The 26,423-nt window shown below is 42.3% G+C and overlaps 1 protein-coding gene and 1 long non-coding RNA gene across 4 annotated transcripts in view; one reads left to right on the top strand and one right to left on the bottom strand.

Moving 5' to 3' along the window:
- The window catches only part of LOC141781156 (uncharacterized), a 77,626-nt gene extending 55,339 nt beyond the window's left edge, over positions 1–22,287 (top strand). The window contains exon 2 of the long non-coding RNA XR_012596787.1: positions 22,033–22,287. This is a non-coding gene — a long non-coding RNA (uncharacterized LOC141781156). The remainder of the gene's footprint in view (positions 1–22,032) is intronic.
- prkar1b (protein kinase, cAMP-dependent, regulatory, type I, beta) overlaps positions 1–25,171 on the bottom strand; it is an 83,972-nt gene extending 58,801 nt beyond the window's left edge. Inside the window, exons 1-3 of one of the 3 annotated variants that reach the window (XM_074656686.1) lie at positions 25,012–25,171; positions 23,078–23,265; positions 6,563–6,733 (exon numbers count right to left, since the gene is read on the bottom strand). In XM_074656686.1, coding sequence (XP_074512787.1) covers positions 6,563–6,733; positions 23,078–23,251 — 345 coding nt within the window. In that variant the 5' untranslated portion in view covers positions 23,252–23,265; positions 25,012–25,171. Of the gene's footprint in view, positions 1–6,562; positions 6,734–10,906; positions 11,342–23,077; positions 23,266–25,011 lie in introns of those variants that run through there. The other 2 variants (XM_074656688.1, XM_074656687.1) reach the window with 2 other exon arrangements.
- Positions 25,172–26,423: the final 1,252 nt, after the last annotated feature.

Below are 26,423 nucleotides of genomic sequence, written 5' to 3'. Positions count from 1 at the left end.
CAGAGGAACTGGAGGACGGAGAGGAGTGTGTGCATGTGTTTTGTCTCTGGTGGTGAAGGAGAGGAGGGGGGGGGTAGGCTGTAATTACGTTAAAGCAACAGATGTCTCCACATGAAGACGACCACGCAGCGCTGTGCATGTGCATGCACACAAATACACACACGACCACATCACATATGAAATAAGAAAGTACCAAATTTTGTATCTATCTGCAGCACTCGGGCCTGTGCAGTGGACAGAAAGAGAAAGAGGCTGGCCTGGAGTTAGAAACCCAGAGAGGCTCAGTGATCAGATTCAGATTTTAGGTCAGATACTTTATCATCCTCCACAAGATCCAGCTCCAGTACTGTCACCCAGGGGATCATTAAATGTCACTCAGCTTGTTACCAGCGTTTGAATCACTGTCCTTTTTACAGTAACTTGTCAGGGTGAGGTTTGGATGTTCTGTTGTAGCCAGTTGTGGGGGAGGAAAGTTGAGGTAAAGCCACATGGGAAAAGATGGATTTCTAATGATTTACCAGCTACACCTAAAAGCAGTCAAATTCTGTTACCCGTGTACCAGTTATGCTTTCAGGACGGACGATTACTTGGACACGAGCTGATGCGGACACACGGTCACAAAGTGGTGTGACACCACTTTGGACATGCAGACACTCGCGAATGTGTCAAGCGTAAAGCTTAAAGGCCTTTGCACACTGAGTCTGTATTTATGTTACTTCATCATGAAAGAATGTTTCGGACTAGCGCTATTCATTATACCCACGTAATTACACATCGGACTCAGTGTGCGATGTTTCAGTGCACAACGATTTTTATCAGATGACGGATTAAAAAAAGCGCACACGAGTAATACGGACTTGGTGTGCGAAGACCTTAAGAAGTGTACAATTTTCTACTTTAACCTTTACTTTCCATATAACGTTACTTTGACAGCGATATCTCAGAGTTCAGGAAGAACCTGTGCAGTTCTGAGCTGATCCAACATTAGTGGCGAACTTCAACTTGCTGGCTTAGCGTAGCTAACGTTAGCTGGCGAAGACACTGTTTAGGGGCTCTCAGCTGAGCCAAATGCGTTGTGGTTGCTCGTAGTGACGGCAGCTGTGTTCTCGTAAAAGCCTTCGATTTTACTTTGATCAATATTAAATACATACTCATCTGTGTTTATTATCTACGCCAACCATTTACCTGAGTTACTACAAGCAACCACTGATGCATTCGGCTGAACGTCACCAGTTAACACGGCTAGCAGACACTGAGTCACTACGACTTGCCGACTTCGCGGAACACATAAAAGCGGTCGCCGGATTCGTCGATAGTAAAGTAAGAAAAGTAAAAAGTGAAGTTAGGCTTGTGACAAGATAAGTATTTGCCTCTATCTGCAAAATCCACATTATTTTTCTTTCTGATAGTAGCTGAGATACATGCTTGTAAAGTTCCTCATTTAAAGCCACAAGAAGCCTTTAAAGTCGGAGGAAACATCTGACTTAATACCCATTTTGTTCCCACCTCGTCAAGAGGGTGTCCACACCAGTTCCCATCAATCTGATGCCAGCAGTTCATTCTGTCAGTGTGATCTCTGACAGGCCTCACACAATTTGTTAAGACTCGCGGCGCTTAACGGCAAAGCTCTTTTTAATCAGACGAGCCGGGTGAGCTAATTGATTGTGTTCTGTTTAACAGCTGCTGATTTTCACAGCGGAGACATTAATGGAATCGATGATGTCGGAAGATGATGGCGCAGAGAGTGCATGTGTGTGTGTGTGTGTGTGTTACCTCGCTGTACAACAATGGCCAGATGAAATACTCTCTCATACTGAAGCAATAATGCGCTTTCATCTTTTAATTCAATTTTAATTCACTTTTCTCTGATATCCTGCTGTTTCGAGTGAGCATATGAATTCATTTCTCTTTCACGTGCGGCTGACGTGGCTGTCTCAGTCGTTGCATGTGTGTGTGTCAGTCCGTGAGACAGTGAGGAGACAGTGAGGAGACAGTGAGGGGACAGTGAGGAGACAGTGAGGGGACAGTGAGGAGACAGTGAGGGGACAGTGAGGAGACAGTCAGGAGACAGTGAGGAGACAGTGAGGAGACAGTGAGGGGACAGTGAGGAGACAGTGAGGGGACAGTGAGGAGACAGTCAGGAGACAGTGAGGGGACAGTGAGGAGACAGTCAGGAGACAGTGAGGAGACAGTGAGGGGACAGTGAGGAGACAGTCAGGGGACAGTGAGGGGACAGTGAGGAGACAGTGAGGAGACAGTGAGGAGACAGTGAGGGGACAGTGAGGAGACAGTCAGGAGACAGTGAGGGGACAGTGAGGAGACAGTCAGGAGACAGTGAGGAGACAGTGAGGGGACAGTGAGGAGACAGTCAGGGGACAGTGAGGGGACAGTGAGGAGACAGTGAGGGGACAGTGAGGAGACAGTGAGGAGACAGTGAGGGGACAGTGAGGAGACAGTCAGGAGACAGTGAGGGGACAGTGAGGAGACAGTGAGGAGACAGTCAGGAGACAGTGAGGGGACAGTGAGGAGACAGTCAGGAGACAGTGAGGAGACAGTGAGGGGACAGTGAGGAGACAGTCAGGAGACAGTGAGGGGACAGTGAGGAGACAGTGAGGAGACAGTGAGGAGACAGTGAGGGGACAGTGAGGAGACAGTCAGGAGACAGTGAGGGGACAGTGAGGAGACAGTGAGGAGACAGTCAGGAGACAGTGAGGGGACAGTGAGGAGAATGAGGCTGGAGACCAGGCCTGGCTTGTTGCCACGACACATAACTACAGCGTCTGGTGGAGATCTCAGAGCCATAAACACAGATGCACGTGGGTGTGTGCGCACACCTGACACACACACACACACACACACACACACACACACACACACACTGCATGCTCCAGTGGCCATGCGATTACAGCGTGGTGACGGGGGTCCATGCAGTTTTGTCATTACCCAGCAATTAATGGCGTGTCAAGTTAATTACAAATGAACAAGCACGGCAATGATACAATGACTAAGGGGCTGTATGTATGTACAGTGTGTGAGAGCGTGTGTGTGTAAAGGTGAGTTATAGTTTCTGGCGAAGGAGCAACCTTTCCAATAGGTCCATTAAGTTGTGGAATGGACACATGACAGGTTGAGAGATGATAGATAACTCTAACAGCCGCCTTTCTGTCCAGAGTGAGAAAACACTTTTATTTGTACTTTACTTTACAAAAGAAATTATTTTATCTTCCTCTTATATTCATACTGTCTGACAAACAAGAGACACAAAGTAAATCCAAGCATAAATAAAACAAAAAAAAGATTTGGTAACACTTTATAATAACCATCATATATAAATAGTAAATTGATAGTTAATTAAAACGTATTTAATAGTTATTTTTCTGTGAACAAACCATGAAATTATAATTAATAATGTTTACTAATTATTAGTAATGCTATAATCTATGTTATTTTAACAGTTGCTGCACACATTATACCATTGTATATACTATAAGTATTTGTTAATGATTACAAAATGATTTGTAAACCTTTAAGAAATTGTTTGCAAAACATCTATAAACATTACATAGATATTTACATTGTACTATAGATATTTTTAACACTTTGTTAATGATTAATAATTGGTTTGTAAACCATCTATAAATATTATTTGGATGGCTATCATAAAGCTGCAACTGATGATTATAATATCTTGTTAAATAGTTAATAAATACTCTATAAACATTATGTAGATATACAGTTAATACTTTGTTAATTTTTAATTCTAATCCATCTATCTATGTAATATTATATTTATAGAACAATTTAGTAATCATTAACAAATACTTAACATAGTATATAAAATGCTATAATTTGTACAACAATAAACTGTTAATAAATATTTATAATGTAATCAGAATGTAATTGTTATCGTCTCTTATCAGCTATGATACAATAAATAATGTATAAAGTAATTATTTCATATTAAACAAACTAATGATAAAATAACAGAAATTATAGCATTACTAATAGTTAGTAAACATTATTAATTATCATTTCATTGTCTCTTTTTCATTCATTTCATTTTGTTTATTAATGATGGTTATTATGAAGTGTCACCAAAGTGTTAATTTATTCTCACATTTTGTGTCAAGCTGTGTATTTATGTGCGCAGCTTTCTGCAATAACCTGATTTCTTAAAGGTCACATATTATGCTCATTTCCAGGTTCATAGATGTATTTTAATGTTGCACTAGAACATGTTTACATGCTGCAATGTTCAAAAAACCCTTTATTCTTCTCATACTGCAGCCTGAGTCTGCCTGCCTCAGAGCCTAATTCAGCCTCTGTCTGAAAACCACTGATTCACAGCCTGTCTCCTCCCACTCTGCTCTGATTGGTCAGCGTTTTCTGTCAATCAAACTTCCTCAACAACAACAGCGTCACCCTCCCCCTCCCTCCCGGAGCAGCTCTGGAGAGAGAGACGAGTGGAGAGAGAGGAGTGGAGGGAGAGGCAGCTAGAATAGAGCTTATAAACCACTTTAAAGTTTATAAACCAGAAACTTCACCCAGCGCACGTTAACGGAGGAATCTGATCAGAAATCGGCGACACATGATGAACATCTGCGGTCCAGATTCCAGGTTTTCCTGACGGTTTCTCTCAGGTAAATAATACTATTTATATCTCTGTTAGTTAACTCAGTGTTTACCTCATGCATCAACTCTGTAAACCGTAAACATACACTCTGTTTTACGTCTGTCTTTACAGATCCATCTGTGAGAAATGACCGACAGAATCATCCCAGAGGAGAGCAGATAGCTGAAAGCAGATGGGAGATACAGAGCTAACCCGTTAGCATGTAGCTACATGCTAACGGGTTAGCTACATGCTACCGCTATGACACGGTGTGTAAACACAGCGACCATCAGGGTGGAAAATAGAAGATGTGAAACAGTAGTCAGTTCATTATTTCTGCTAAAAGATAAATGTATGGAAGATCAGAGTAATGGTATATTATTTACAATAGTAGCTGTCTCTGTGTTACCATGACTACAGACCACCGGAGCTTAGCTTACCATAGTTTACCAGAGCTGAAGACTTTCTCCTGTACCATGTCACATAACTAACTAACAGGTGAGATGATTACAAATGCTGTGAATAATTAATATTGTCATCTGTCAACTCAAATAAAGTTTGACTGTGAAACAGAAATGTGTTGTGTTGCTTACAAGTCACTATTTACTACCTGTACTCTGCTACATGCATGACATCAAATATATATAATATATAAATATCATCTGTTTAAACAGTGTAATTACATAAAGCCTTTGTGAAAGAACATGTTATATTTAGATGATGGGAGTACATGAAGCCTGTTCTGCTGGTTCTTGCAGACTTTGCTCAAGTTAGGTTGAGGAGGAGAGACAGTGACGCGCTGTGGGGCGGGGTCAGCTACTGAAGGTTCTCTCTGGTTCGACCAGGAAACCCTTACATGGCTTGCATTTCTCTAATGACGTCAGAAGAGAAGGAAAAAAAGCGATTTTTTTTTCTGCACCCATTTCCGGACAAACGGAGCAGGAGAAAAAGAGAGAGGATGGTCTTTTATGATACTATGGTGGCCTGTAGACACACTGGGGACAGATATTGATGTTTAAAAGACATGGAAAAGTGCATTTTGCATAATAGGTGACCTTTAAACAGCACGAGGAACCCAGTTTCTGTAATCAGGGCAGGGGGGATTAGAATATTTATTTCAGCTAGAGGTCTCCTGGAGAAAGCTGATTTCTTGGCAATGTATACATGTAACCGGGTTTCCTATCAGCTTTTTACATGTACAAATTAGGATATGGAAAAGCACCGCATGGACGCAAAATATCTGATTATATGTAGAGTCAGCGATGCATCTTCTTATTCAAAATAACTTAATTCAAAGACTAAAACTGAAACAAAGTAGCCTCTAGAAGTCTAAATAAGTCAGATTCCACAGACTGACCTGGTTTCTTGTGTGCATGTAAATGTGCTGAAATGTGGGGGTCAATCTAACGTATGAATGCAAATAAAACTGGCATTAATTAAAACAGTCGCTCTGTTCAGCATCATCTATAAATTTCATGATTAAGATGTGAAATATCAGTGAAACCCTGAGTGGGAGTCTATCACAGTCGATTTAATATCAAAGGGTCGAATAACAGCATCTGTGCTGAACATCAGTCTAGCAGCTGACTCACAAACTGTGTATTTTCGCTGCAAATAAAAAGTCCAGATCTGTTGATTAATTGCTGTCATAAATGTAAACAGCTTTATCTCCCTTCACACTGTCACCGTGTTTCGATGAATGCGTCCGTGCTCTTGAGTGGGTGTGAACAGAACGACCGCTCCGAGTCCAACAAATAAACAACATCAACCTCGATGTCTGCACAGCAGCGTTGAGTTATTGCATCTGTATGTAGGCATTGGCTGCTTGTATGTGTGTGAAAACATGATGATGAATTTGTACAAAACAAGCACTTGCGTGCAGGAAGCTGCAGTGTGCCAGTATAATGCGTCTGTTGCGTGGACGTTTGCATCCATCTTTCTGAGGCTGACCTTGCGTACGTAGCTGACAGCGTCCTCTTCGGTGTAGACCTCGGCGCTGACCCCTCCTCTGCGGCGCCGGGCCTTGACAACGGGGTTGGGTGGCGGGGGAGAAACCTCATCATCGTGCGAGTCCGACTGGCTGTTAGATTTCTGACGTGCCATGATCTGCTTGCATTCTTCCTGCAAACAACAAGAGGAGAGACGCGATTGTTAGAGGATGGAGAGACAGCGATAAAAAGGGTGGTTAAAATACAATTAAGCAGATGGTCCATCAAAACTAGTGCCATGTTGACAGGAAAATAGATGCAACTACTAATATAGCTTCCTGCAAGACAAACAAGATAATCTGATCTGATCTGTTATTCTCACAAAGATCACGTGAAGACAGGCTCTGAACACCCCGTCCAACATCATGTGGATTCTTAACCAGGTCAGATAACAGAACAGGTTTGTATAAAGCTCAGAGAAAGTACAGTGGACACGTCCCACTCCTGAGTGCACGCTGTCTGGACATCTGGCTGCTGTGCTATGAAGTAAAAGGCATCAAATATTAATATCTGCACAGGCCTGAACATGCAGAGTGAAGAAGGCTCAGCCAGGTACCCTCCTCCTCCTCCTCCTCCTCCTCCTCTTCTCAGATAATGAACAACAAGGAATAAAGACATCAAAGGGACGGCGGCGTGCCTCCGGCTGGCTGTTGTTTCGACTCCTGAACACTCCGCAGGTGTTGAATTATTGATTGCACACTTGATTAACACATTAGCATAAGTACACAATAAAACCACCGTAGGCTCGTTAATGTGCTGCGAGACAAGAGCCAATGGGATAACAGTTTGTGCGACGGTACTGCTTTGTGTATTTCAGTAACGATGACTGGTGTGCATCTGTGTGTTTACGCCTTTATTTGAGAGCATTAGCGCGTCTAATAGCACGGTGGGGACTGAGTTGGCAGCAGCAGTGTTATCCACCAGCGCGTGTTTTTTGGTACAGTAACATTTTCATCTGTTAGCTGGTTCACTGCATTGCTGCTGCTGCTGCTGTGCAGTCAGAAATAAACAAAGGTGTCTCAAAGGGACAGGAGTCCTCCAGACAGGAGAGCAGTAAGAGGTGGCACTCTCACACTGCAGTACAGAGAACACCACACACACACCAGACAGAAATAACCAGAGAGAGAGATGATGATGTAAAGGTGGAGGAAGGCAGGCAGCTGGGTGTCCTGCTCCACGAGCAAGCAAGATTATAACAACGCTAAGTAAACTTTCTTCTCTGACAGTAAACTGAATGTCTTTGAATGTCTTTGACTGCTGGTCGAACAAAACAAGCAACTTCAAGATATCACCTTGGGCTTACACAAAATGTGACGGGCATTTTCACTATTTTATAGACCTCAGCAGATTACTCTATAATGTAAATAATCACTACTGTAGTTGCAGTCCTGGTTCAGTGTTTTTGACAATGACGTTATAAAGCCCAGCCTCACAGAGCCGACATCAAAGAACTAGCAGCGATGAAGGCCGACTGTTGCGTTGCCTCACACCGCCTTTGTCTTAGCCAACAAGTTGCATTTGAACACACCGCAAAGACTACAGCCGACAGCCAGTTAGAACAAACCTTCTGCGCCTGCGTGAGAGGAAATAACTCTCCCTACCGGCAGGTGGAGGTACAGTAGTCTGTATTCGTCATTCAAAAAGCGAAACGGAAGACCGAGGACGGCGGATATACAAGCCGTTGTTATGATACGTACATGAAACAAAGTGGCTCTGACTCCCCACTAAGCTTCATTACAGAGACCTTCTGTGTACGCCCTCTTGACTTTACTCGTTGGCTTGCTTTCCTCACTTTTGTTTCTCTTCTTGTGCACTGATTAGTTTAAGCTGAACAGCCAATCAGAGCAATTTCTCTCACCGACGGTCTACACCGGCGATTCAACAGGCTGAATCGACCAATAAGCCTCCGACACGAGCGGACTAGAGCTGACGGTGCGGGACACACCACAAAAACTAGGCCGACGGATCATTTGAAATAAAACAATTTACTTGTGGTTTATTAATTTATGATTCAAGTTTATTTTGGTCGTGCTAAGATAATAAATCAGTGCAAATTGTTTAAAGCATGTATTATATAACCTTTTAATATCTAATGGATTATTGCTCTTTACCAAGGACAGCAATCAATTAAGGAAATTGCTTGTTCACATCAAGAGCAAATGCAGACTAATATAGCGTCTGAGTTCATACCACCTCTACATTTTGGAGTGCATTGTATGACATAAGAACCACCATTTTCTGTGCAACACAGACAGTGAAGCAACTTTTTTCTCTGCAAAACTGGAGAGAGGAGAGGGAGAAGGAGAAAAGACCATGAGGAGCAGCTGGGAGCAGAGTGATTACTGAGTGCCTTGAGCAAGGAGCACAAATTGCTGCTGCTGCTTCACTCTGCTCATATACTGACAGACAGAGAGAGAGAGAGAGAGAGAGAGAGAGAGACAACCTGTGACAGAGGGATCACTAAGGCAACAGAGACTCAGAGAGAGACGGGAGGTGACAGTGAGGAGGAGACCGGAAAACTGAGAGCAACCAAACTGTCAAAGCCAGACCTCACGACTCAGCACTTCCCTGCACATTCCTCCTCAACTCTTTGTTTTGATCATCTCAGCGGTAACACAGTAGGGATGGGGGACAAAAACGATTCACATATATACCGCAAATTATTTTTTTGCGATTTTGAAATTTTCTAGCCAGAATTGATATATTTGCTTCATCTGATTCTATGCAGAGGTAGAAAGAAGTTACCGCTTTTATTGTTGTAGTCTGAGTAACGTGACGTCACATCCGTTCCGTATCCGTCAACCCAAACAAACCGCAGCCACAACGAGGAAGTACAAAACAGCGGAAGGTCTGCGTGGATACGACCTGCACCCTCACATATTAAATCCAAATTGGTAAACACTACACAACCAGTAAAGTATGGAAACACTTTGGGTTTTTGCAGGAAAAGCAGAGGTAGACATCACGGCTAACGCTGCATGCTAACTCTGTCATGGACAAGAAACGTTATCGTATTGCGGTAACGTGCGGTGGTCAAATGGGCTGACGCTACAACTGTAGAGCACCCATATACTGACATTTATGCTAAATGCATTCAAACGGCCCCGATGGAGCTGACCATGGATGTATAAAGAGAACGGAGCTGACGGGAGAGCTAGAGACCACCTTGGAGAATTTAGAGGAAGTATACACATGTGACTACGTCCGGTTTCCAAAATAAGGTGTTACCAAAGAGAACTGTATATACAAAATACATCTATGGAAATTATATTGATTGGATGCACAAGAAGCATAAAACATTTAATGTCCCTTATAAATAAAAAATAAAATACCACTAATATGTGAAGGAAATGTCTTTATTCTTTGATTTTTGGGTTGCCGGAAAACATTTAATAATAATAATGCCTGAGAATGACTGATGTATTTGTCTTCAGGACATCGTTGACTACATACATGCTGAAAATCAAACATTTTACTGTATTAATTTAGATATTTTTCAAAGTAAAAGTCCCTAGAAGTGTATGAATCTGAACTTTTTCCCATGGTCTAGTGTTAAAAAAGTACAAAAAAAACCCGCAATAAATCCTAATATCGGATCGCAATACTTGAAAATCGCAATACATATCGAATCAGCAACAAAGTATCGTAATAGCATCGAATCTGGAGATAGTATATCGTAACACAGCGATGCTATAATGATGTGAAACAGCAGCCAGTTAGTTCAGCTCATTCTTTGACTTGGCATCCTTTCATCTAACGTCTCTCGCAACGTTCTCTGTTTGACTTTGTGTCTCTCATGACTAATTACATCCTGAGGTTACTGTGACACTTTGCTCGCTGTCTGCGTAAAACAGTGTGATAACGCAGATCACACACACACACGCACGCACTTGCTTACGCAGAGTCACTGCCTGAGGGAAAACAGCCAGCAGCAGGAAGAGGAGAAGAAGAAAAAGAAGAGGGGAGGTATAGAGCCAGAGAGCAGCATCAAAACACACACACACATAATCTCACAAACACACATGCATAGGCAGATTGCAGGGGGAGAGGAGAGCTCACACACACTCCGGCTTAATCAAGGTGGAAAGGGTCTGCAATCAGGTAACACACTATACGCTCTCTACAGACAGCGAAGGCAACACACCGCTGCAAATACACGCTCCCGGAAAAAACACACAAACTAGGTATAGCATCTTCACCTTGCAACCAAACTTGACATTATACGACACGGCGTGCTTGTTCCCGCCTTTTATGAGATTACACAGGTTAGCTCCAGGGGGCTAAGTTTGTTAGCAGAGGTATTTACCATGGCATGGAGGGGCCCCTGGCCAGGCGTGCTGTACGTCCCTCAGCCTGTCAGAGGCGCCGGGCATCAAGTCAAAGTGACAGTGTGTCACAGTGTGCATGGGAATCGACAAACCAGGCGCTCATACACACCTGACACACATGTCACACCTCAGCAGCAGCAACAGCAGCAGCAGCATCTCGCCATATTCAAGCACGGCGACCGCTGTGTGTGTGCCAGTAATCAGAGAATCCAAGTTTGTGTGTGTGTGTGTGTGTGTGAGGGAGAGAGAGAGAGAGAGAGCGCGATAAATGCAATAAATGTCCGCGATCCCACCGCTACACAGCAGCTGAAAAACAAGACTACTGATGAAAACACTGATCGCAGCAAAAAGCCTGTCTCTCCATCGCTCCTGCGCAACTCTCTGTCCTCTCTCCTCTCTCTCTCGTCCTCTCTCTCTCTCTATCGCACACACTCACAATCAGCTGGCGCAATGAGCTGCTCCCCTCCTCTCTCTCTCTTTCCCCCCACCCCACCCTCACCGTCCCCCGTCACTATGACAACAGGGTACTGTGAGCATCCTGAATAGTTGGCGGTGTGTCTGAGCAGGAAGCAACGGTGGCTCGCACACCTACATTCACCAGTTCTGACGCCTGTCGACAGATCTCTCGCTCGCACATCCACAGTGATTCAGATCGCAGACGGGGGAAAACGTCAGTTCTCCCCTCACTTCTGCTCTGACCAAATGGCGTGTGAATGGCTCCAAACATTCCCATAGGGATGCATCATCGTCCCCATATATTCCCTGTGTGTGTGCCAGACGCTGTTCTGTGCCATGCAGTGTCTTCCTCACTTAGGTCAGAGGGTCAAGGCTGCATCAAGTGAGGACTTTGTGTGTCTGGCTCCAACAAGTCCTCGTACTGTTCTTGTTCTGGCCCCGTGTGCTCAAACACAGAGACACAGAAAACAGTTTTTGATGTTTCATAAACGCATCGACAGAGGAGGCTTCGTTAGACCGAGGAGAGCCGAGAACAGCGGCGGCGGAGGCGGAGGCAAACTTTCTCTCGCTTTAGCTCTTCTGTAACAACACAACAGTTTGAGGCCATTTATCATTTCCAGGCCTATGCACAGTAGCTGAGCAAAACACATCCGCAGTTGCAACTGTTTTACCTTTTTGCTATCTCAAACTAAGGTAGTGTAATTTATTTTAAACTAGGGCTGTCGAAATGAACCCGATAATAATGCGTTACTCGTTTTAACGCCACTTATTTCTATAACGCAATAACGTAACTTGCTATTTTTAGGTTGTAGCAGCCTCAGTTTTAAAGCTAGAAAACGAGAAAACCTAATGAATCCATCGTTACTAACCATGTCAAACTAGCTTGTCGCGAAGGAGGTTAAATAACGCTCTAAACTCATGCTCAATTTTGGTGAGGAAAAACTGTCATGTCCATTTTCAAAGGGGTCCCTTGACCTCTGACCTCAAGACATGTGAATGAAAATGGGTTCTATGGGTACCCACGAGTCTCCCCTTTACAGACATGCCCACTTTATGATAATCACATGCAGTTTGGGGGCAAGTCATAGTCAAGTCAGCACACTGGGTTAGGGTTATATTTGCATAAAGCAACATATTTATCCACTCCCATGTTGATAAGAGTGTTAAATACTTGACAAATCTCTCTTTAAGGTACTTTTTGAACAGATAAAAATGTGTGATTAATCATGATTAAATATTTTAAGCCCTATTTTTTAAACATGTAATATCTTTCCAAAAGCGCAGCGCTCCTCTTTTAAAACCATCTACTCTATTTTATTTACCAATATATTTTCTACTCTATTATAAGTGCCATAAGCCTATGTCAGACTCCCCCTCCCTCCTTCTCTCCTTTCCTCTGCTCTCCCTGCGTCATCATCGGCGGCTGGATGCCAGCGAGAGAGGACAGGACAGGAGAGGAGGGAGAGGACACGGGGCGAAACAGAAGCTCTGTGAAAAAAAAAGTGAGCTTTCCATTAGAGACACAGCGGCGTGTGGGTCAGAGTCTAAAACCAAAGAATGGAGACGCAAACAATAGATGACACATGCAATCCCCGAACCGCGCGCTCTCCATCGCAAGTCATCACCAATTTCAACTCGTTTATGGTTGTCATATTTAAATGGGCCTCTTCTGTTTTGTTCATTCCCTGAAACCAATTTGCACCGAGCAGATATGAACAAAACTTATGACTAACTCGCCCTAATAGCTATGACTAACCAATAATAATCCGCCCATCATGCTCAGCACAAAAGCTTTGAACCCATCAGAGGGGCTCGCAGCGCACACACATCAACATATCTTCAATTAAGTTCATTTCTGATATAAGTTATGAAAAACAAGGGAAGCATCCATAAGAGGTTACCTTGGGTAGCCCTAATCCAGAGACGATTTCACTCTCCGCTGCCAGAGCTGAAAGCATGATGCGAGTGAACCAAAAACAACAAGGTGCCGCACAAACACACACACATACACACACACAGGTAATGAAGCATGCAGAGCTGATCCACCAGCGGAGCTAACAGTCCACTCATCACTCTGTTCCACACCATTACAGCACCACAATGGACCGAAAGTTCGCTGCTGTATCAGGATTGTGTGTGTGTGTGTGTGTGTGCAGCGCTGACCTGCTGGCTATGAAAAATGATGTTCACGATGGTAACTCTCCATCTAACTGCTCAAACTTAACCACTGACAAAGAGTAATTCTAAAACTTACACTCCACCCAAGTCTTAACTCTGAAATAAACTTGCAGACACCAGCAAGTAATCATGAGTAGACTGTTGCTGCACCATGACAGCAGCAGCTACGGGGAGCTGACAGACTCATAACCTGCTCCTCACATCTCAAGTGCAGTTTTCTCGTGCTTGCAGGATGTTAGTGGGAGTTCTTTCAGTATTGAGGGTTCGCTGTTGTTCAGTCCTTTGAGTACTTTCAGTAAATCTATAAGATAAGTCTCACATCTATCTAAGACTGCACCGTGCAGCCTATAAATCAGAACTGAAAAGGGAATTCTTTAGAGCTGAACTTGACAGAAAATGAATCGTAACAATTTCGCCAATCAATGAATCCTTTAAAGGAGCAGTGTGTAAGGATCTGGCGGTGAGGCTGCAGATTATAACTCCTCCCGTGTGCCAAGCGTGTAGGATTGCTACGGTGGCCGACTTGAATATGCGAATGTCCCTCTCTAGAGTCAGTTGTTGTAAGAGTAGAGAGCTTAGAGTGTGGGAAGTGAGTGGTGAGGCAAGAGAGAGAGAGCGGCGGGGACAGGAGCGAGTAACATTATCTATTATCTGTATTTTTAATTAACCTCTTAAAAATCCGGCGGGGCCGCTATTCCGCTAATACTGGCATCATATGAAACTATAAAACCTAATGAATCCAGTGGTACCAACCATGTCATACTAGCTTACCGGGAAGAACGCTTATTAACGCCCCAAAGCTAGGCTAAATTTTGGCAAGGGAAATCTGGCATAGACATTTACAAAAGGGGTCCCTTGACCTATGACCTCATGATATGTGAATGAAAATGGGTTCTATGGGTACCCACGAGTCTCCCCTTTACAGACATGCCCACTTTATGATAATCACATGCAGTTTGAGGCAAAAACCATGCCGTTTTTTGCATGCAGTATAAATGCGTTATTTTGCCTATTGTGTGTGTGTTCTTTACACTATGACAGTTTTCCTAAAATTGACACGTATTGTATCGCCAGATTCTTGCCAATACACAACCCTACAATCATCCCTACAAACAAACATCCTTAGCTTGATGTTGCAGTTCCTGTACTCATCTCTTTTTTCTCTGTTGCTTAACATCTTAGAGCTGTACACCTGACACCTTTTCTCTCAGATTAGCTGGGGAGGGATGCAACGGGCAGATGAGAGAGGACAAAGAAGGACCACCGGGGAAACAGGGGCCGATTTACCTGTAGGGGCCCCAGGGTGGGCCGGGGAGGAGGTTTAGGCCCGGGTCACTGCGTGCACCCCGGGCTGATTTGACAGAATACCCCAGCAACGTGGTGATGAGTGAACACAGAGGCTGGAGACACTAATTACACTGTGCTACAAAACTTGTGTATGTGACATTTTCTATACCTGTGCTGCTAATATGCTAATATTGTAATATGTATCTCTGGCACACACATATGAAGAGTGAACTAAATAGTCATAGAGCAGAACAAGAGGAAAATAAGAACATAGGGGGAGATAATCCAAAGCTAATTCTCTTCTAAATGCTCTCAGCGGTCTCAACAAACAACCAAACCCTGCTGACAAATTGTCAATCAGAGGCCTTTGAAGGGACTGGCGGATTTGTTATGATAGGTCCTGGTGACAGCTGAATGGCTGGCAGCGCAGAGAGGCTTCTCATCTTACAGGGGATGGCGAGACAGCGGCTGACTGACTGAGAGACTGACAGACGGAGAGCGAGGAACTCTCCCATAATGCGATGTGATGGGATCTTTCACAAGCAGAGCTGATGCAGCACGGTTTACATTCGTTTTGCTCGTCACGCTTTATGATGTTGAGGGAAGCGAGACACCGATGTATAATCAATGCAACTCTGGCCTACATACAGTAGAGATGTAGAGACACAAAGAAAGAAGTCTGTCTTAGGGTTACAGAGGTTTTGGATACTAATGGAAACCATAAAAGACGGGATACTAGTGGATGAAACACAACTTGAATGGGCATGGCTGCTGAGGAAGGAGAAGGGGAATGAAAAGATGAGGGACTAAAGGGATCAGGTAGAAACTGTAAAAAGCCAGGAGCGAAGCATGAGACCCAAACTTATGACAACCCTGTGAGCGTGAGGAACACAGAGAGCATTGATAACACAAACACAACCACAAACAGATATACGCATACACAGAGGAAGCACAAACTGTTCAGCATCTGCTCTACGGCAAAGGCCTTCGTCAGCAAAGCCGCGATGTTTTGATGGTTCTAAAGATTATCTGTCCAGATATTCTTGTGGTGTGTTAACGCTGAATTCACACCAGAGCAGCGGCAAAGTACGGCCTGCTGCGAGCTGCCATGCAACGTCTGTGAAAAGCTGCGGCGGCCACTCCCCAGCTCAGCAAGCTGCGGACGTTTGATTCTGCAGCGAAGTGCGGCCAAACAAAATTTGGGGAAAGTTTAACTTTTAGTGCCGAAGTGCGGCCAGAGAGGACCAGCAGCCAATCTGTAAACAGATCCTGTGACTCTTGTTACATATTGACGTATTTCTTCCCACCTGAAACCCTTGAATGCACCTCCCGGCCACAGAAAAATTTAATTATTGCGGCACTTCGCCGCTGCCTGGCGTGAATTCGGCATAAGTTTTATAAATCCCCCGATCATCCCCAAATCCATCCTGGCCACACCGATTTCAAAACGTAAATATTAAACATGTTCAATATTTACAATCGGATCTCCTGTTGTGTGTGGGGAACCCCGAGGACAGCCGATCACATGGTACGATAGCCAATTGTGAACCAAGCTGACTGAAGCGGAAGGACAACAACTGCCGTCATGGCGGCCGTGGCTATTGCATGAGCTAATGCAAAACACGAAGCATAAAGTAGTAGTATGGAGTTCAGAAATGGAGGACCAACTTGTTGATTTGTAGCAACAACACAAGTGTTTATTTAACATGTCTTCATCATCATTCATGTTCATGAATGCCATCTGTTAGTGTGTGGTGTGCTGTTTTGGCCAAGTCGTTACTCACCACATTATAGGAACATAACTATTACATTTATCACAACATGTTGTGTGGGGTCTCTCACATTTTCAAAATCTGTTAAGATTTGAAAAATCTTTTAGTGTGGGCCGGCCTTAAGTTTTGATTTGAGATCACAGAACAGTGCCAAGGCATGTAATCGCCCACGTACAGATGGAGTTGAGGAGTGACGGCTGTCACGCGCTGAACATTTGGTTGCCAGCGCAGGTGGTATGTTGGTATGTGATCAAAGTGTTGGTGGAGACGCAGTCATCAGATATGTTCTCACGGAAAGAAAGAGAAAGAGGAGAGGGGAAAGTGAAGGATCGCTGCAAAAGGAACTTTCAAATTTCAAGTCTTTGCATAAATGTGGCCAGACAGAGCCGGCGATGGCGGTCCACACTGTTGAGCCTTGTGAAGATGCAATGGGCCTGATTCAATAAAACATCTGCCGTGGCAGCTGCCCACTTCATGTACTGAGTGACATATCCACACTCACGCATTCAGTCCTGGCACTTTTAGCTGGCGCTGCCTGTTGGACAGATCCGTAATGATGATGACTGATTAGAACAATTTGCATAATTTCTTATTATGCATGTCATCGTGGCCAAAAGGACTGCAACAATAAACCCTGTGTATTACAAATTCATTCTCTGTTTATCAGTGTTTCAATATCTCTTCTGTTCCTGAGAGACAACAAGCGTTTGTATTAATAACAAACAAACTTGCAGCCTAATTACAGATAGTCCACTGTAAACTGAACTTACAGTAAATATCAGATCGGTTCAGACCGTAGTGTGCCAAAAATGAAGGTTCATGACGCACTGAGCTGCGCTGATGGAGGCGGGGAGATGAGAACACCCATCTGAAGCTACTGTTGTAGGGATCAAAGGCATCATTACCATGCATAAATAGTCAGGATGAAAGAGAGCGAGACGCCTGTTATTTTCCCCCAAATCACAATGTCAGCTGAGCACCAAAGACGTGTTATTATATCCAAACAAAAGTTAAAGACAAACTAGTCAGACTGATGATTTAGTGAAGTCTGCGTGTGTACGAGTAGAGAAAGAAAGAAAGAAAGAAAGAAAGAAAGAAAGAAAGAAAGAAAGAAAGAAAGAAAATCAAGCATGTATGTGGAGGAAGACAGCGGAAAAAAAACATAGCATCAAAGAACAAAACTGTGAGAGCGGCCGATGGAGAAACCGAGAACAGAGATTTTCCAGATAAGATTGTGAACGCCGTATGAAATGGATCCTGTGCAGATCTGAAATGAGGTTATGTTAGTCAGGTCTGGGGAATGGGGAGAAAGAAAGAAAGAATACCCCCGGTGATCTAATTGATAGACACACAAAAAAAAAAACCTGAACACATGAGAGGAGAGATGGAATAAACTTTGTGAATAAAGGGGCTCATTCAGCACAGGATAGACTACAGTCTATCCAGCCTCTACTGTTGCCTAGGTTACCGCCTCTAGTGGGCGACGAGTGCTGATGAAAGCGGCGGAGAGAGAAGAAAGAAAAACACAGACAAACACGGAGGGTGAAGTGCAGGAGAACACGTGATGACAAAAGTGTATTTTCTGTTGTCTCTTAGTGTTGAGAACAAGAGCTGCCAGAACGACTGCCAGAAACGCCGTGATTCAACAGAACTCTTAACATTTTAGATCTTAAGACACTGAGATATAAATATTTTGAGCACTAGAACACTGATAAATCTTAATAACAATACAGGGTAGAAAATGAAATCCAGATTAAATGGACATGAACCAAATATTGTCCCCAAAGTTACCCATGCGCAGGGAGGAAAGGAGCGCAATAAGCCTCTTAAATAACTGGGACACCACAAAAACATAAAACATGGCCTGTTCCAATTCCACGAATGACTGACCTCACAACACAAGCACAGATTTGGAATGCTGTACTGGAAACTGGTGTTGGGCAACTGTGGACCTTAGAGGGCTGAAAGCCTGCTGCTTTTCTTTTTTTTTCATTCTAACCACTTGTATATACCAGGTGATTTCACTGACCGCCATTCAACAATATAACTGTTCAGGCCCTGCTCCTTGAGCAATACAGTAGATCCTTACTACCTTAAAATAAGCTGAGTTTGACCTACACACAGGGACACAAGCATCAGTGATAACTTATTATCTAGACCGTTTGCTTGGTTTTAAAGTGCGTCTTGGGTAAACGGATCAGAAGTGGACAGCGCTAAATACAAACGTCCGATCACTCAGACCACTTGCCGAGGTAGTCTGGGACGCATTTGACCACATATCTTTTGTAGTGTGAACACTAATGCATCCCCGACACAAATAGGTCTATCCAGTGGCAGACTCAGGATGTCTGAGGGGCAGGGGCAAAAAAATAAAAAGGCCACTAGCTGCACGCGATGGGGAACCAGCACGCAGAAGGTTTTCTAGCATGTAGGGCAGCCTATGGCACTGCATCATGCTTTCTCAATTTTAAGGCCACCCTAGAGGGCACTTTATCATGTGTTTATCAGTACTACATGACACGCCCTCAAAACTGTCTCGGTTTGGTTAGGTTCAGGCACCAAAACTTAGGTTTAGGAAAAGATCATGTTTTGGGGTTAAAATAAGTATGTTAATCCCGGAAGTTATCTCAGGGGGCGTGTCTTGTAGTAAGGTGCATGTGTTGTGTCACCTGCGCCACATATATTGGCTTTTTTAAAGTTTCTAAAAGCCCACAAAGATATATTACGAGTGCCTCAAACATCTTGGGTGACTTTGCCTGGAGTACGGCAAGGAATAGACCCAGTCCGTATTGTTTTGATTTCTTCTTCTTCTTCTAATTTCCAGCAGACAAGGCACAGGAAGTGCATCGCTGCCTCCCGCCACTTAAAAAACAAAGCATTTGGTCTTTGCAAACGTAAATGATGTACGTGTTTATTTGCATATAGAGCGGGGAAGTGAGACAGTCGAGACGAATGTGGAGATGCATTCCAAAAGCAACGTTCACACTACGAGCGACAGAAGCAACAAAACGGCCCAGTGTGGCCAGCTACATTGTTGGTCAAACGCTCGTTGACGTAGTTATGTTGTTAAATAACACGGGTAACTGGCTAACAGCATTTTTTTAGATGGAATTGGATTGGTTGACACTTCACCGCGTCACTGGAGCGCTGAAAAAAGTGTCTTGAGAAAGTGTGAAAAGTGACTTGTAGCCTGTTGCTGTGTCAATCGTAGTGTGAACACAGCAGAAGTCTGTGTATGCATACGTTCAAAAATATAAACGAAGCTTGATGTGAGCTGACGTACTTAGAGCTGTCCACTTATAATCAGATCACGCAAGACGCATGTTAATGCCAGGTGTAAACAGAGCCATAGTGTCATTATGTATAGTACATGAGCACACACACATTCAAAGTGCAAGATGACGGCCTCACGGCATGAACCAAGTGTCACTTTTGGCAGAGGTGGAGATGATGGGGCTGATGAAATGCTCCATGCAAGCAGTGAGGATGAAAAGTGTAGCTGCAGCAGCACAGGCGGTAAGACGGAGCCGGGCCGCGGCGGCTCAAATACATCAACTTATTGCACAGGGTGTGACGGATATGTGATGCAGAGAGTGGAGCATGTCACATGCAATACTGTTTTCCACCAATAACAATGCTTCACCAGCCACACACCAGAGCCCGTGTCTACTATCGCTTATTTATCTATGCTAGCTCTTTCTCTCTCTCTCTCATATTCCCTTCTCAAAGTAAATACAAAATATTCTGCATGGTTTTAAGATAAACAACAAGCTTTGCCGCTCATTTGTTATCGAGCGGGAATACACACAGTAGTGTGCAGTATTGCTACTGTATGCTTCTGCTGAGCTCTATCGCAACCATTAGTATTCATGCTGCCTCTCAGACTATGCAGCATTACAGTCCCTGCTAACAGCAGCAGGAGCTCCACTATCAACGCTGTCTCTGTGACTCCGAGGCCACAGAGCCCTGTGAGGACCACTGCTCCACATTCTGACAGCAGACAGATGCAAACACTTTGTGTGTAGGACAGTCTGACCGTGACCTTAAACTCGTAGTACGTTCTGTCCTGAAAAGTGAATATGTTGTTGGTGCAGTTTAATCGGTCTGTCTGCATAAATAAATACCAAGGTTGTAAATATAATTCACTATACAGGCAAAGCTTTACTCGTATAAAAGAGTGTGATCAAATCAGATGACTCTCACATGCTTACACACATCACGGCAGCGAGGATGGAGACCCTCCTCCAGCTATATCTAAGGTCACTTCACAATCACTTCTCTTGTTTGGAGACTTCTTTAAAAGGCCTAAACTCTCCTCAGGCCAACATCAAAGCCTATACAGCTCCATCTCATGCACCTTTATGACTTATTTATAACAGAAGTGAAAGAGCCCTTTGTTTAAACAAAGAAATCATATGAGCAAACTACTATCATGTGTCTCTGCTTGATCAAAGCCAAGCTAGGCTAGATTCTGGGTCTGGGACACCCTAGTTTGGAGACAACTTAACTTGCATATAAGGCACAATAACAATTTTTACCTGTATATTCTTTGATACTTCATAAAAACACCAGATTTAACTGTTCTACTCTACTACATCTACTACGTTGTAAAAGTGAAAGTGAAACTTAAAAACAACACGTTCTAAATATGTTTTAAAACTGAATGAACACAAACAAAAGGCTTCTTTAGGTTTACGCAAACAAAACTACAACTTCTTTAGATTTATGCAACAAAACTACAACTTCTTTAGATTTAGGCAACAAAACTACAACTTCTTGAAGTTTAGGCAACAAAACTACAACTTCTTTAGGTTTAAGCAACAAAACTACAACATCTTTGGGTTTAGGCAATAAAACTACAACTTCTTGAAGTTTAGGCAACAAAACTACAACTTCTTTAGGTTTAAGCAACAAAACTACAACTTCTTTAGATTTAGGCAACAAAACTACAACTTCTTGAAGTTTAGGCAACAAAACTACAACTTCTTTAGGTTTAAGCAACAAAACTACAACTTCTTTAGATTTAGGCAACAAAACTACAACTTCTTGAAGTTTAGGCAACAAAACTACAACTTCTTTAGGTTTAAGCAACAAAACTACAACATCTTTGGGTTTAGGCAACAAAACTACAACTTCTTTATGTTTAGTCAACAAAACTACAACTTCTTGAAGTTTAGGCAACAAAACTACAACTTCTTTATGTTTAGTCAACAAAACTACAACTTCTTGAAGTTTAGGCAACAAAACTACAACTTCTTTAGGTTTAGGCAACAAAACTACAACTTCTTTAGATTTATGCAACAAAACTACAACTTATTTAGGTTTAGGCAGCAAAACTACAACTTCTTTAGATTTATGCAACAAAACTACAACCTCATTAGATTTAGGCAACAAAACTACAACTTCTTTAGGTTTAGGCAAAAAAAACTACAACTTTATTAGGTTTAGGCAACAAAACTACAACTACTTTAAATTTAGGCAACAAAAACTACAACCTCTTTAGGTTTAGGCAACAAAACTACAACTTCTTTAGGTTTAGGCAAACAAAACTACAACTTCTTTAGGTTTAGGCAACAAAACTACAACTTCTTTAGGTTTAGGCAAACAAAACTACAACTTCTTTAGGTTTAGGCAACAAAACTACAACCTCTTTAGGTTTAGGCAACAAAACTACAACTACTTTAGATTTAGGCAACAAAAACTACAACCTCTTTAGGTTTAGGCAAACAAACCTACAACTTCCTTAGGTTAAGCCAACATAAACACCTACAGCAGGAGTCAGTGAAGCAGCTCTTGTGAAAAGCATCTCACTACTGTAGAGGTGCCAGTCGGAGCCGACACATTGGCTGAAAACACACTGAGCACTCACATCGTTTGCCACAGGGAATGTGCTACAGAGGCTGCCTCTGTTTTAGCATTTTTTCTAGTTAAGATCCATCTTTTCTCTCTTCCCGCAAAAGCCTACTCTCCTTTCTGTAGCTATTATCTTTATTAAATGAATGTGTCCCCTCTTTTGTCTCTCTGCTCACAGACAGACAGGTACAAACAGGACACTGGCCTTTTATGGGTGCTCCTCTCTCATTCCCTAATGGATTTTCCTATTATAGGATGAAAAATGAAAGCTCTATTATAACAGTTTGAGGGCAGTCTGTTTTGTTTTCAACACATTAGCTAGCTGGGATGTTGTCTGTTTGCTCCTATGTGATGGTGTTACAAATATCAGTTGAAGAGATGCAGCACAACAAACAAATAAAACAGTACGGTGCACATGAAATGCCAGTACACAAATCAGACAAGAAAATCTCTACTTGGTGACTGGCAGGTATCATATTCAGGTTTAAAGCACATTATAATTAACAACTTCAAGCTCACCACACAAGATTTCAGGCAACGCAGAGCCCCCACGTTACAAAATAAGACACCTAAATCATACAAAACTTTGTTATTATCACCAACCTTCTCCAGCTTTTCAAAATGTTCCCGCAGGAACTTCATAGGACGCTCAGGCTTAGCGATGCAGAGGTTCACAATGCACTCTTTGAGGATCTGCTGGATGTTGTGCTTCTGCACAAAAATCTCACAGCCCTTCAAACTCTCGTCTTCTTCCAGAGTGGAGGAGGAGGTGGCCATCTTATCTTTTATCTCTGTGGCAGTGGGAGAAAACAGGGTGGACCATGAGAGGAGGGGTAAAACAGGGGGCAAAGGAGGGGCAAAAAGCAGCGCATACAGTATGATAAGAGGGAAATAGAGGAGCAATGGATCGTGGGAAGGAGGTGAGTGGACGTTTCACACCTTGCTGCTTATGCTTCCTGTCAAGGACCCTTATGACATGAGCTGTTGTCAGGTGGCAATACCCTAAGCACGACATGGCAGTGCATGATGAAGGTAATTGTTGTGTGTAAAGTGTATGTTAACTTGCTGAAGAAGATGGTTGGTACTGCACTTATAAGGTTTTTGAGATATGACGCCATGAGACAATATAATCTGATCAACTGTAATCTGAGATTTTGCCATTCTGTTTATACCATGGTAGTTATCCATTTAATATTGTGGGCAATGCTGCATATAAATGAGCAGGTCTGCTTTATATATATATATATATATATATATTAGGGCTGCAACTAACGATTATTTTCATTGTCGATTAATCTGTTGATAATTTTCTCGATTAATCGATTAGTTGTTCGGTCAATAAAATGGTGAAAAATGTCGGTCGGTGTTTCTCAAAGCCAAAGATGACGTCCTCAAATGTCTTGTTTTGTCCTCGACTCAAAGACATTCAGTTTACTGTCATAGAGGAGTAAAGAAACCAGAAAATATTCACATTTAAGAAGCTGGAATCAGAGAATCTTTCTTAAAAAATGACTCAAACCGATTAATCTATTATCAAAATAGTTTGGCGATTAATTTAATAGTTAACAACTTATCGATTAATCGTTGCAGCTCTAATATATACATTGAGTTTTTATGATTTTTTTGCATCAATGTGATGAAGTACCGTGCTTTGTGGGGTATTTAACCAGCCAAAAATAGATAATTCTGTCTGGTTATTTTATCTATTAACATTTTCTCAGGTAATTAAAACAAATACTATATAATAATATTTATATCAATATTACAATATTAAATTACATACCCCAGGATAGATGATTTGCCCACTCGTATTATTAGTAAAAGTGTGTCCCTGGCCAAAAGTGCATTCATTTGACCTGTCTTTGATTGTGTGCAGGTGACATAAGGAGCTCAAACAAATGGCATACCACTTACATTTAAGTACACACACCATGCACAATACATGTATTACTAATGCATGACCATTTTATGCCCTTAGTATGATTATTTGTGGATGAAGTTGACTGAACTGCATATAATGTTATTTGTGAAAGTAAACACTTCAGCAGGAGGCAAAGCAAATGATATAAAACATGCATGATAACTGATAATAGCTATGATTATGTCAGACTATGTCACTGTATGTCTCATACAGCAAGCAGGAAGCTGAGCAGGTGTAGCTAACTGTTAACTACCACTTCCTCATATGGAAATCACGTCTACAGTATGTTTTATTTAATGCATAATAAATATAAATCTGTCTGCATGACATATGCCAAGTTTTCTACACAGGAAATACCAAAAAACAAGTGCCCACATACATAATAACAATCTAGCCATGCATGCATAGTGTGGAGAGCTAGTGATGAAGCTGAGCACCTGTTCAGTTGCATGCACTAGACTGCTAGAGCTGCTAGCTTCGCTAACCTGACAATGACAACCACCAAACCACAACGAAGGGGGGAATTACTGCGACGTGACGCTGTGAAGGGCCTGATATTAACCACTATATGGTGTTAAAGACACGGTCCGGTCGGTGCTGTCGCTGGTGTCCCTACCGTGATTAGTGGAGGATGCTCAGTGAGAAAGCACCTCTCTGGTGGTGGTGGATTGGTGATGTGCTGTTGGTTTAGCCGGGATGCTGCTGCTGCTGCTGCTGCTCTGCCTCTCTGATGCCTCCTCTCTGCTCGCTCTGCGTCAGTCCCGATGACGTCAATCTGTCATCCTCTCGACCCGCAGCGGCTCCTCTCTCGAGGCCAGCGGCGGCGTGCACGCGCAACATCATTTGCAGGTGAAAAATATTTAAAGGAAACATCCATCCTGAAAAAGATTGATTTTTTTTTTTGTAATAATGAGCAGGTTTTATAGGTAAATATGAAGAAAGACTGTATGCACATTTACCCTCATCCTACTACTTTGTGTCTTATCTCAGAGGTGATTTATTTGTTTGTTTATTTGTTTATTTGTTTTGCACAATTTAAGACTATACAACATAACAAAACATAAATCAATAATATACAGTGCAGGAAGAGGCAAAAAACCCACTGGGCTTATCTGAAGCCTCCACCTAGAGACAAGATTAATATAAAGAAATAATATGACTACATAATAGTGATAACAAACAATTAGGACAACATATATATAACAACAATAACAATACAGTAAATATATCAAAAAAGATAAGGGTGTGTGTGTGTGTGTGTGTGTGTGTGTGTGTGTGTGTGTGTGTTGCGTGGAAGTATATGGTTAGTGTTTGTGAGGAGGATATTGATTTAAATCTATAATCTATAATGATTTCTGGGCAATCGTAACCAAACAACATTATGAGTGGGAAAAAATAAAAAACATAAAAACAGATACATGGACAACATGGGGAAAGCAATGACAAGACAGCAATTAAATTAATTTATTCAATTTGTCTATCACAGGGGTCACCAACCTTTACTATCAAAAGAGCCATTTTAGGCAAAAAAAAAAATTTTAAAAAATCTGTCTGGAGCCGCAAAACATTTGAGCATTGTGATGAAGGTAACACAGTTTAAAGTCTAAGTATATAGTATATAAGTCTAATGCAGTGAGGGCCAAAGTGCAAATGTACTACGGAGTATTAGGGCCACATTGAGGGAAAAAAAATTGGAGATTTCCAGAATAAAGTCATAATATTACGAGAATAAAGTCACAACTTAACGTGAAAAAAGTTGTAATATTACGAGAATAAAGTCATTACTTTACGAGAAAAAAAGAAAATAACACGTAAAATTACTACTTTATAATATTCTGACTTTATTCTCATAATATAACGACTTTTTTTTACGAGCCAGACCCGTTGCTTGTGTGAGATCATCCCAGTGGTTTTGTTTCATGTCTGTTGTCCTTTTATGTTTGGCACAGCTCTTTGTCTGTTTTCGCTATGCTTCTTTTGTATGTAAATATTCTTAATGTTTTCTGCTGTTACTATGGATACTGTCAT

The sequence above is a fragment of the Sebastes fasciatus genome, chromosome 13 (assembly GCF_043250625.1).
Source record: "Sebastes fasciatus isolate fSebFas1 chromosome 13, fSebFas1.pri, whole genome shotgun sequence".
NCBI classification, from domain to species: Eukaryota; Metazoa; Chordata; class Actinopteri; order Perciformes; family Sebastidae; genus Sebastes; species Sebastes fasciatus.
Note: the sequence above shows the minus strand (reverse complement) of the source record. Positions and strands in the feature narration are given on the sequence as shown.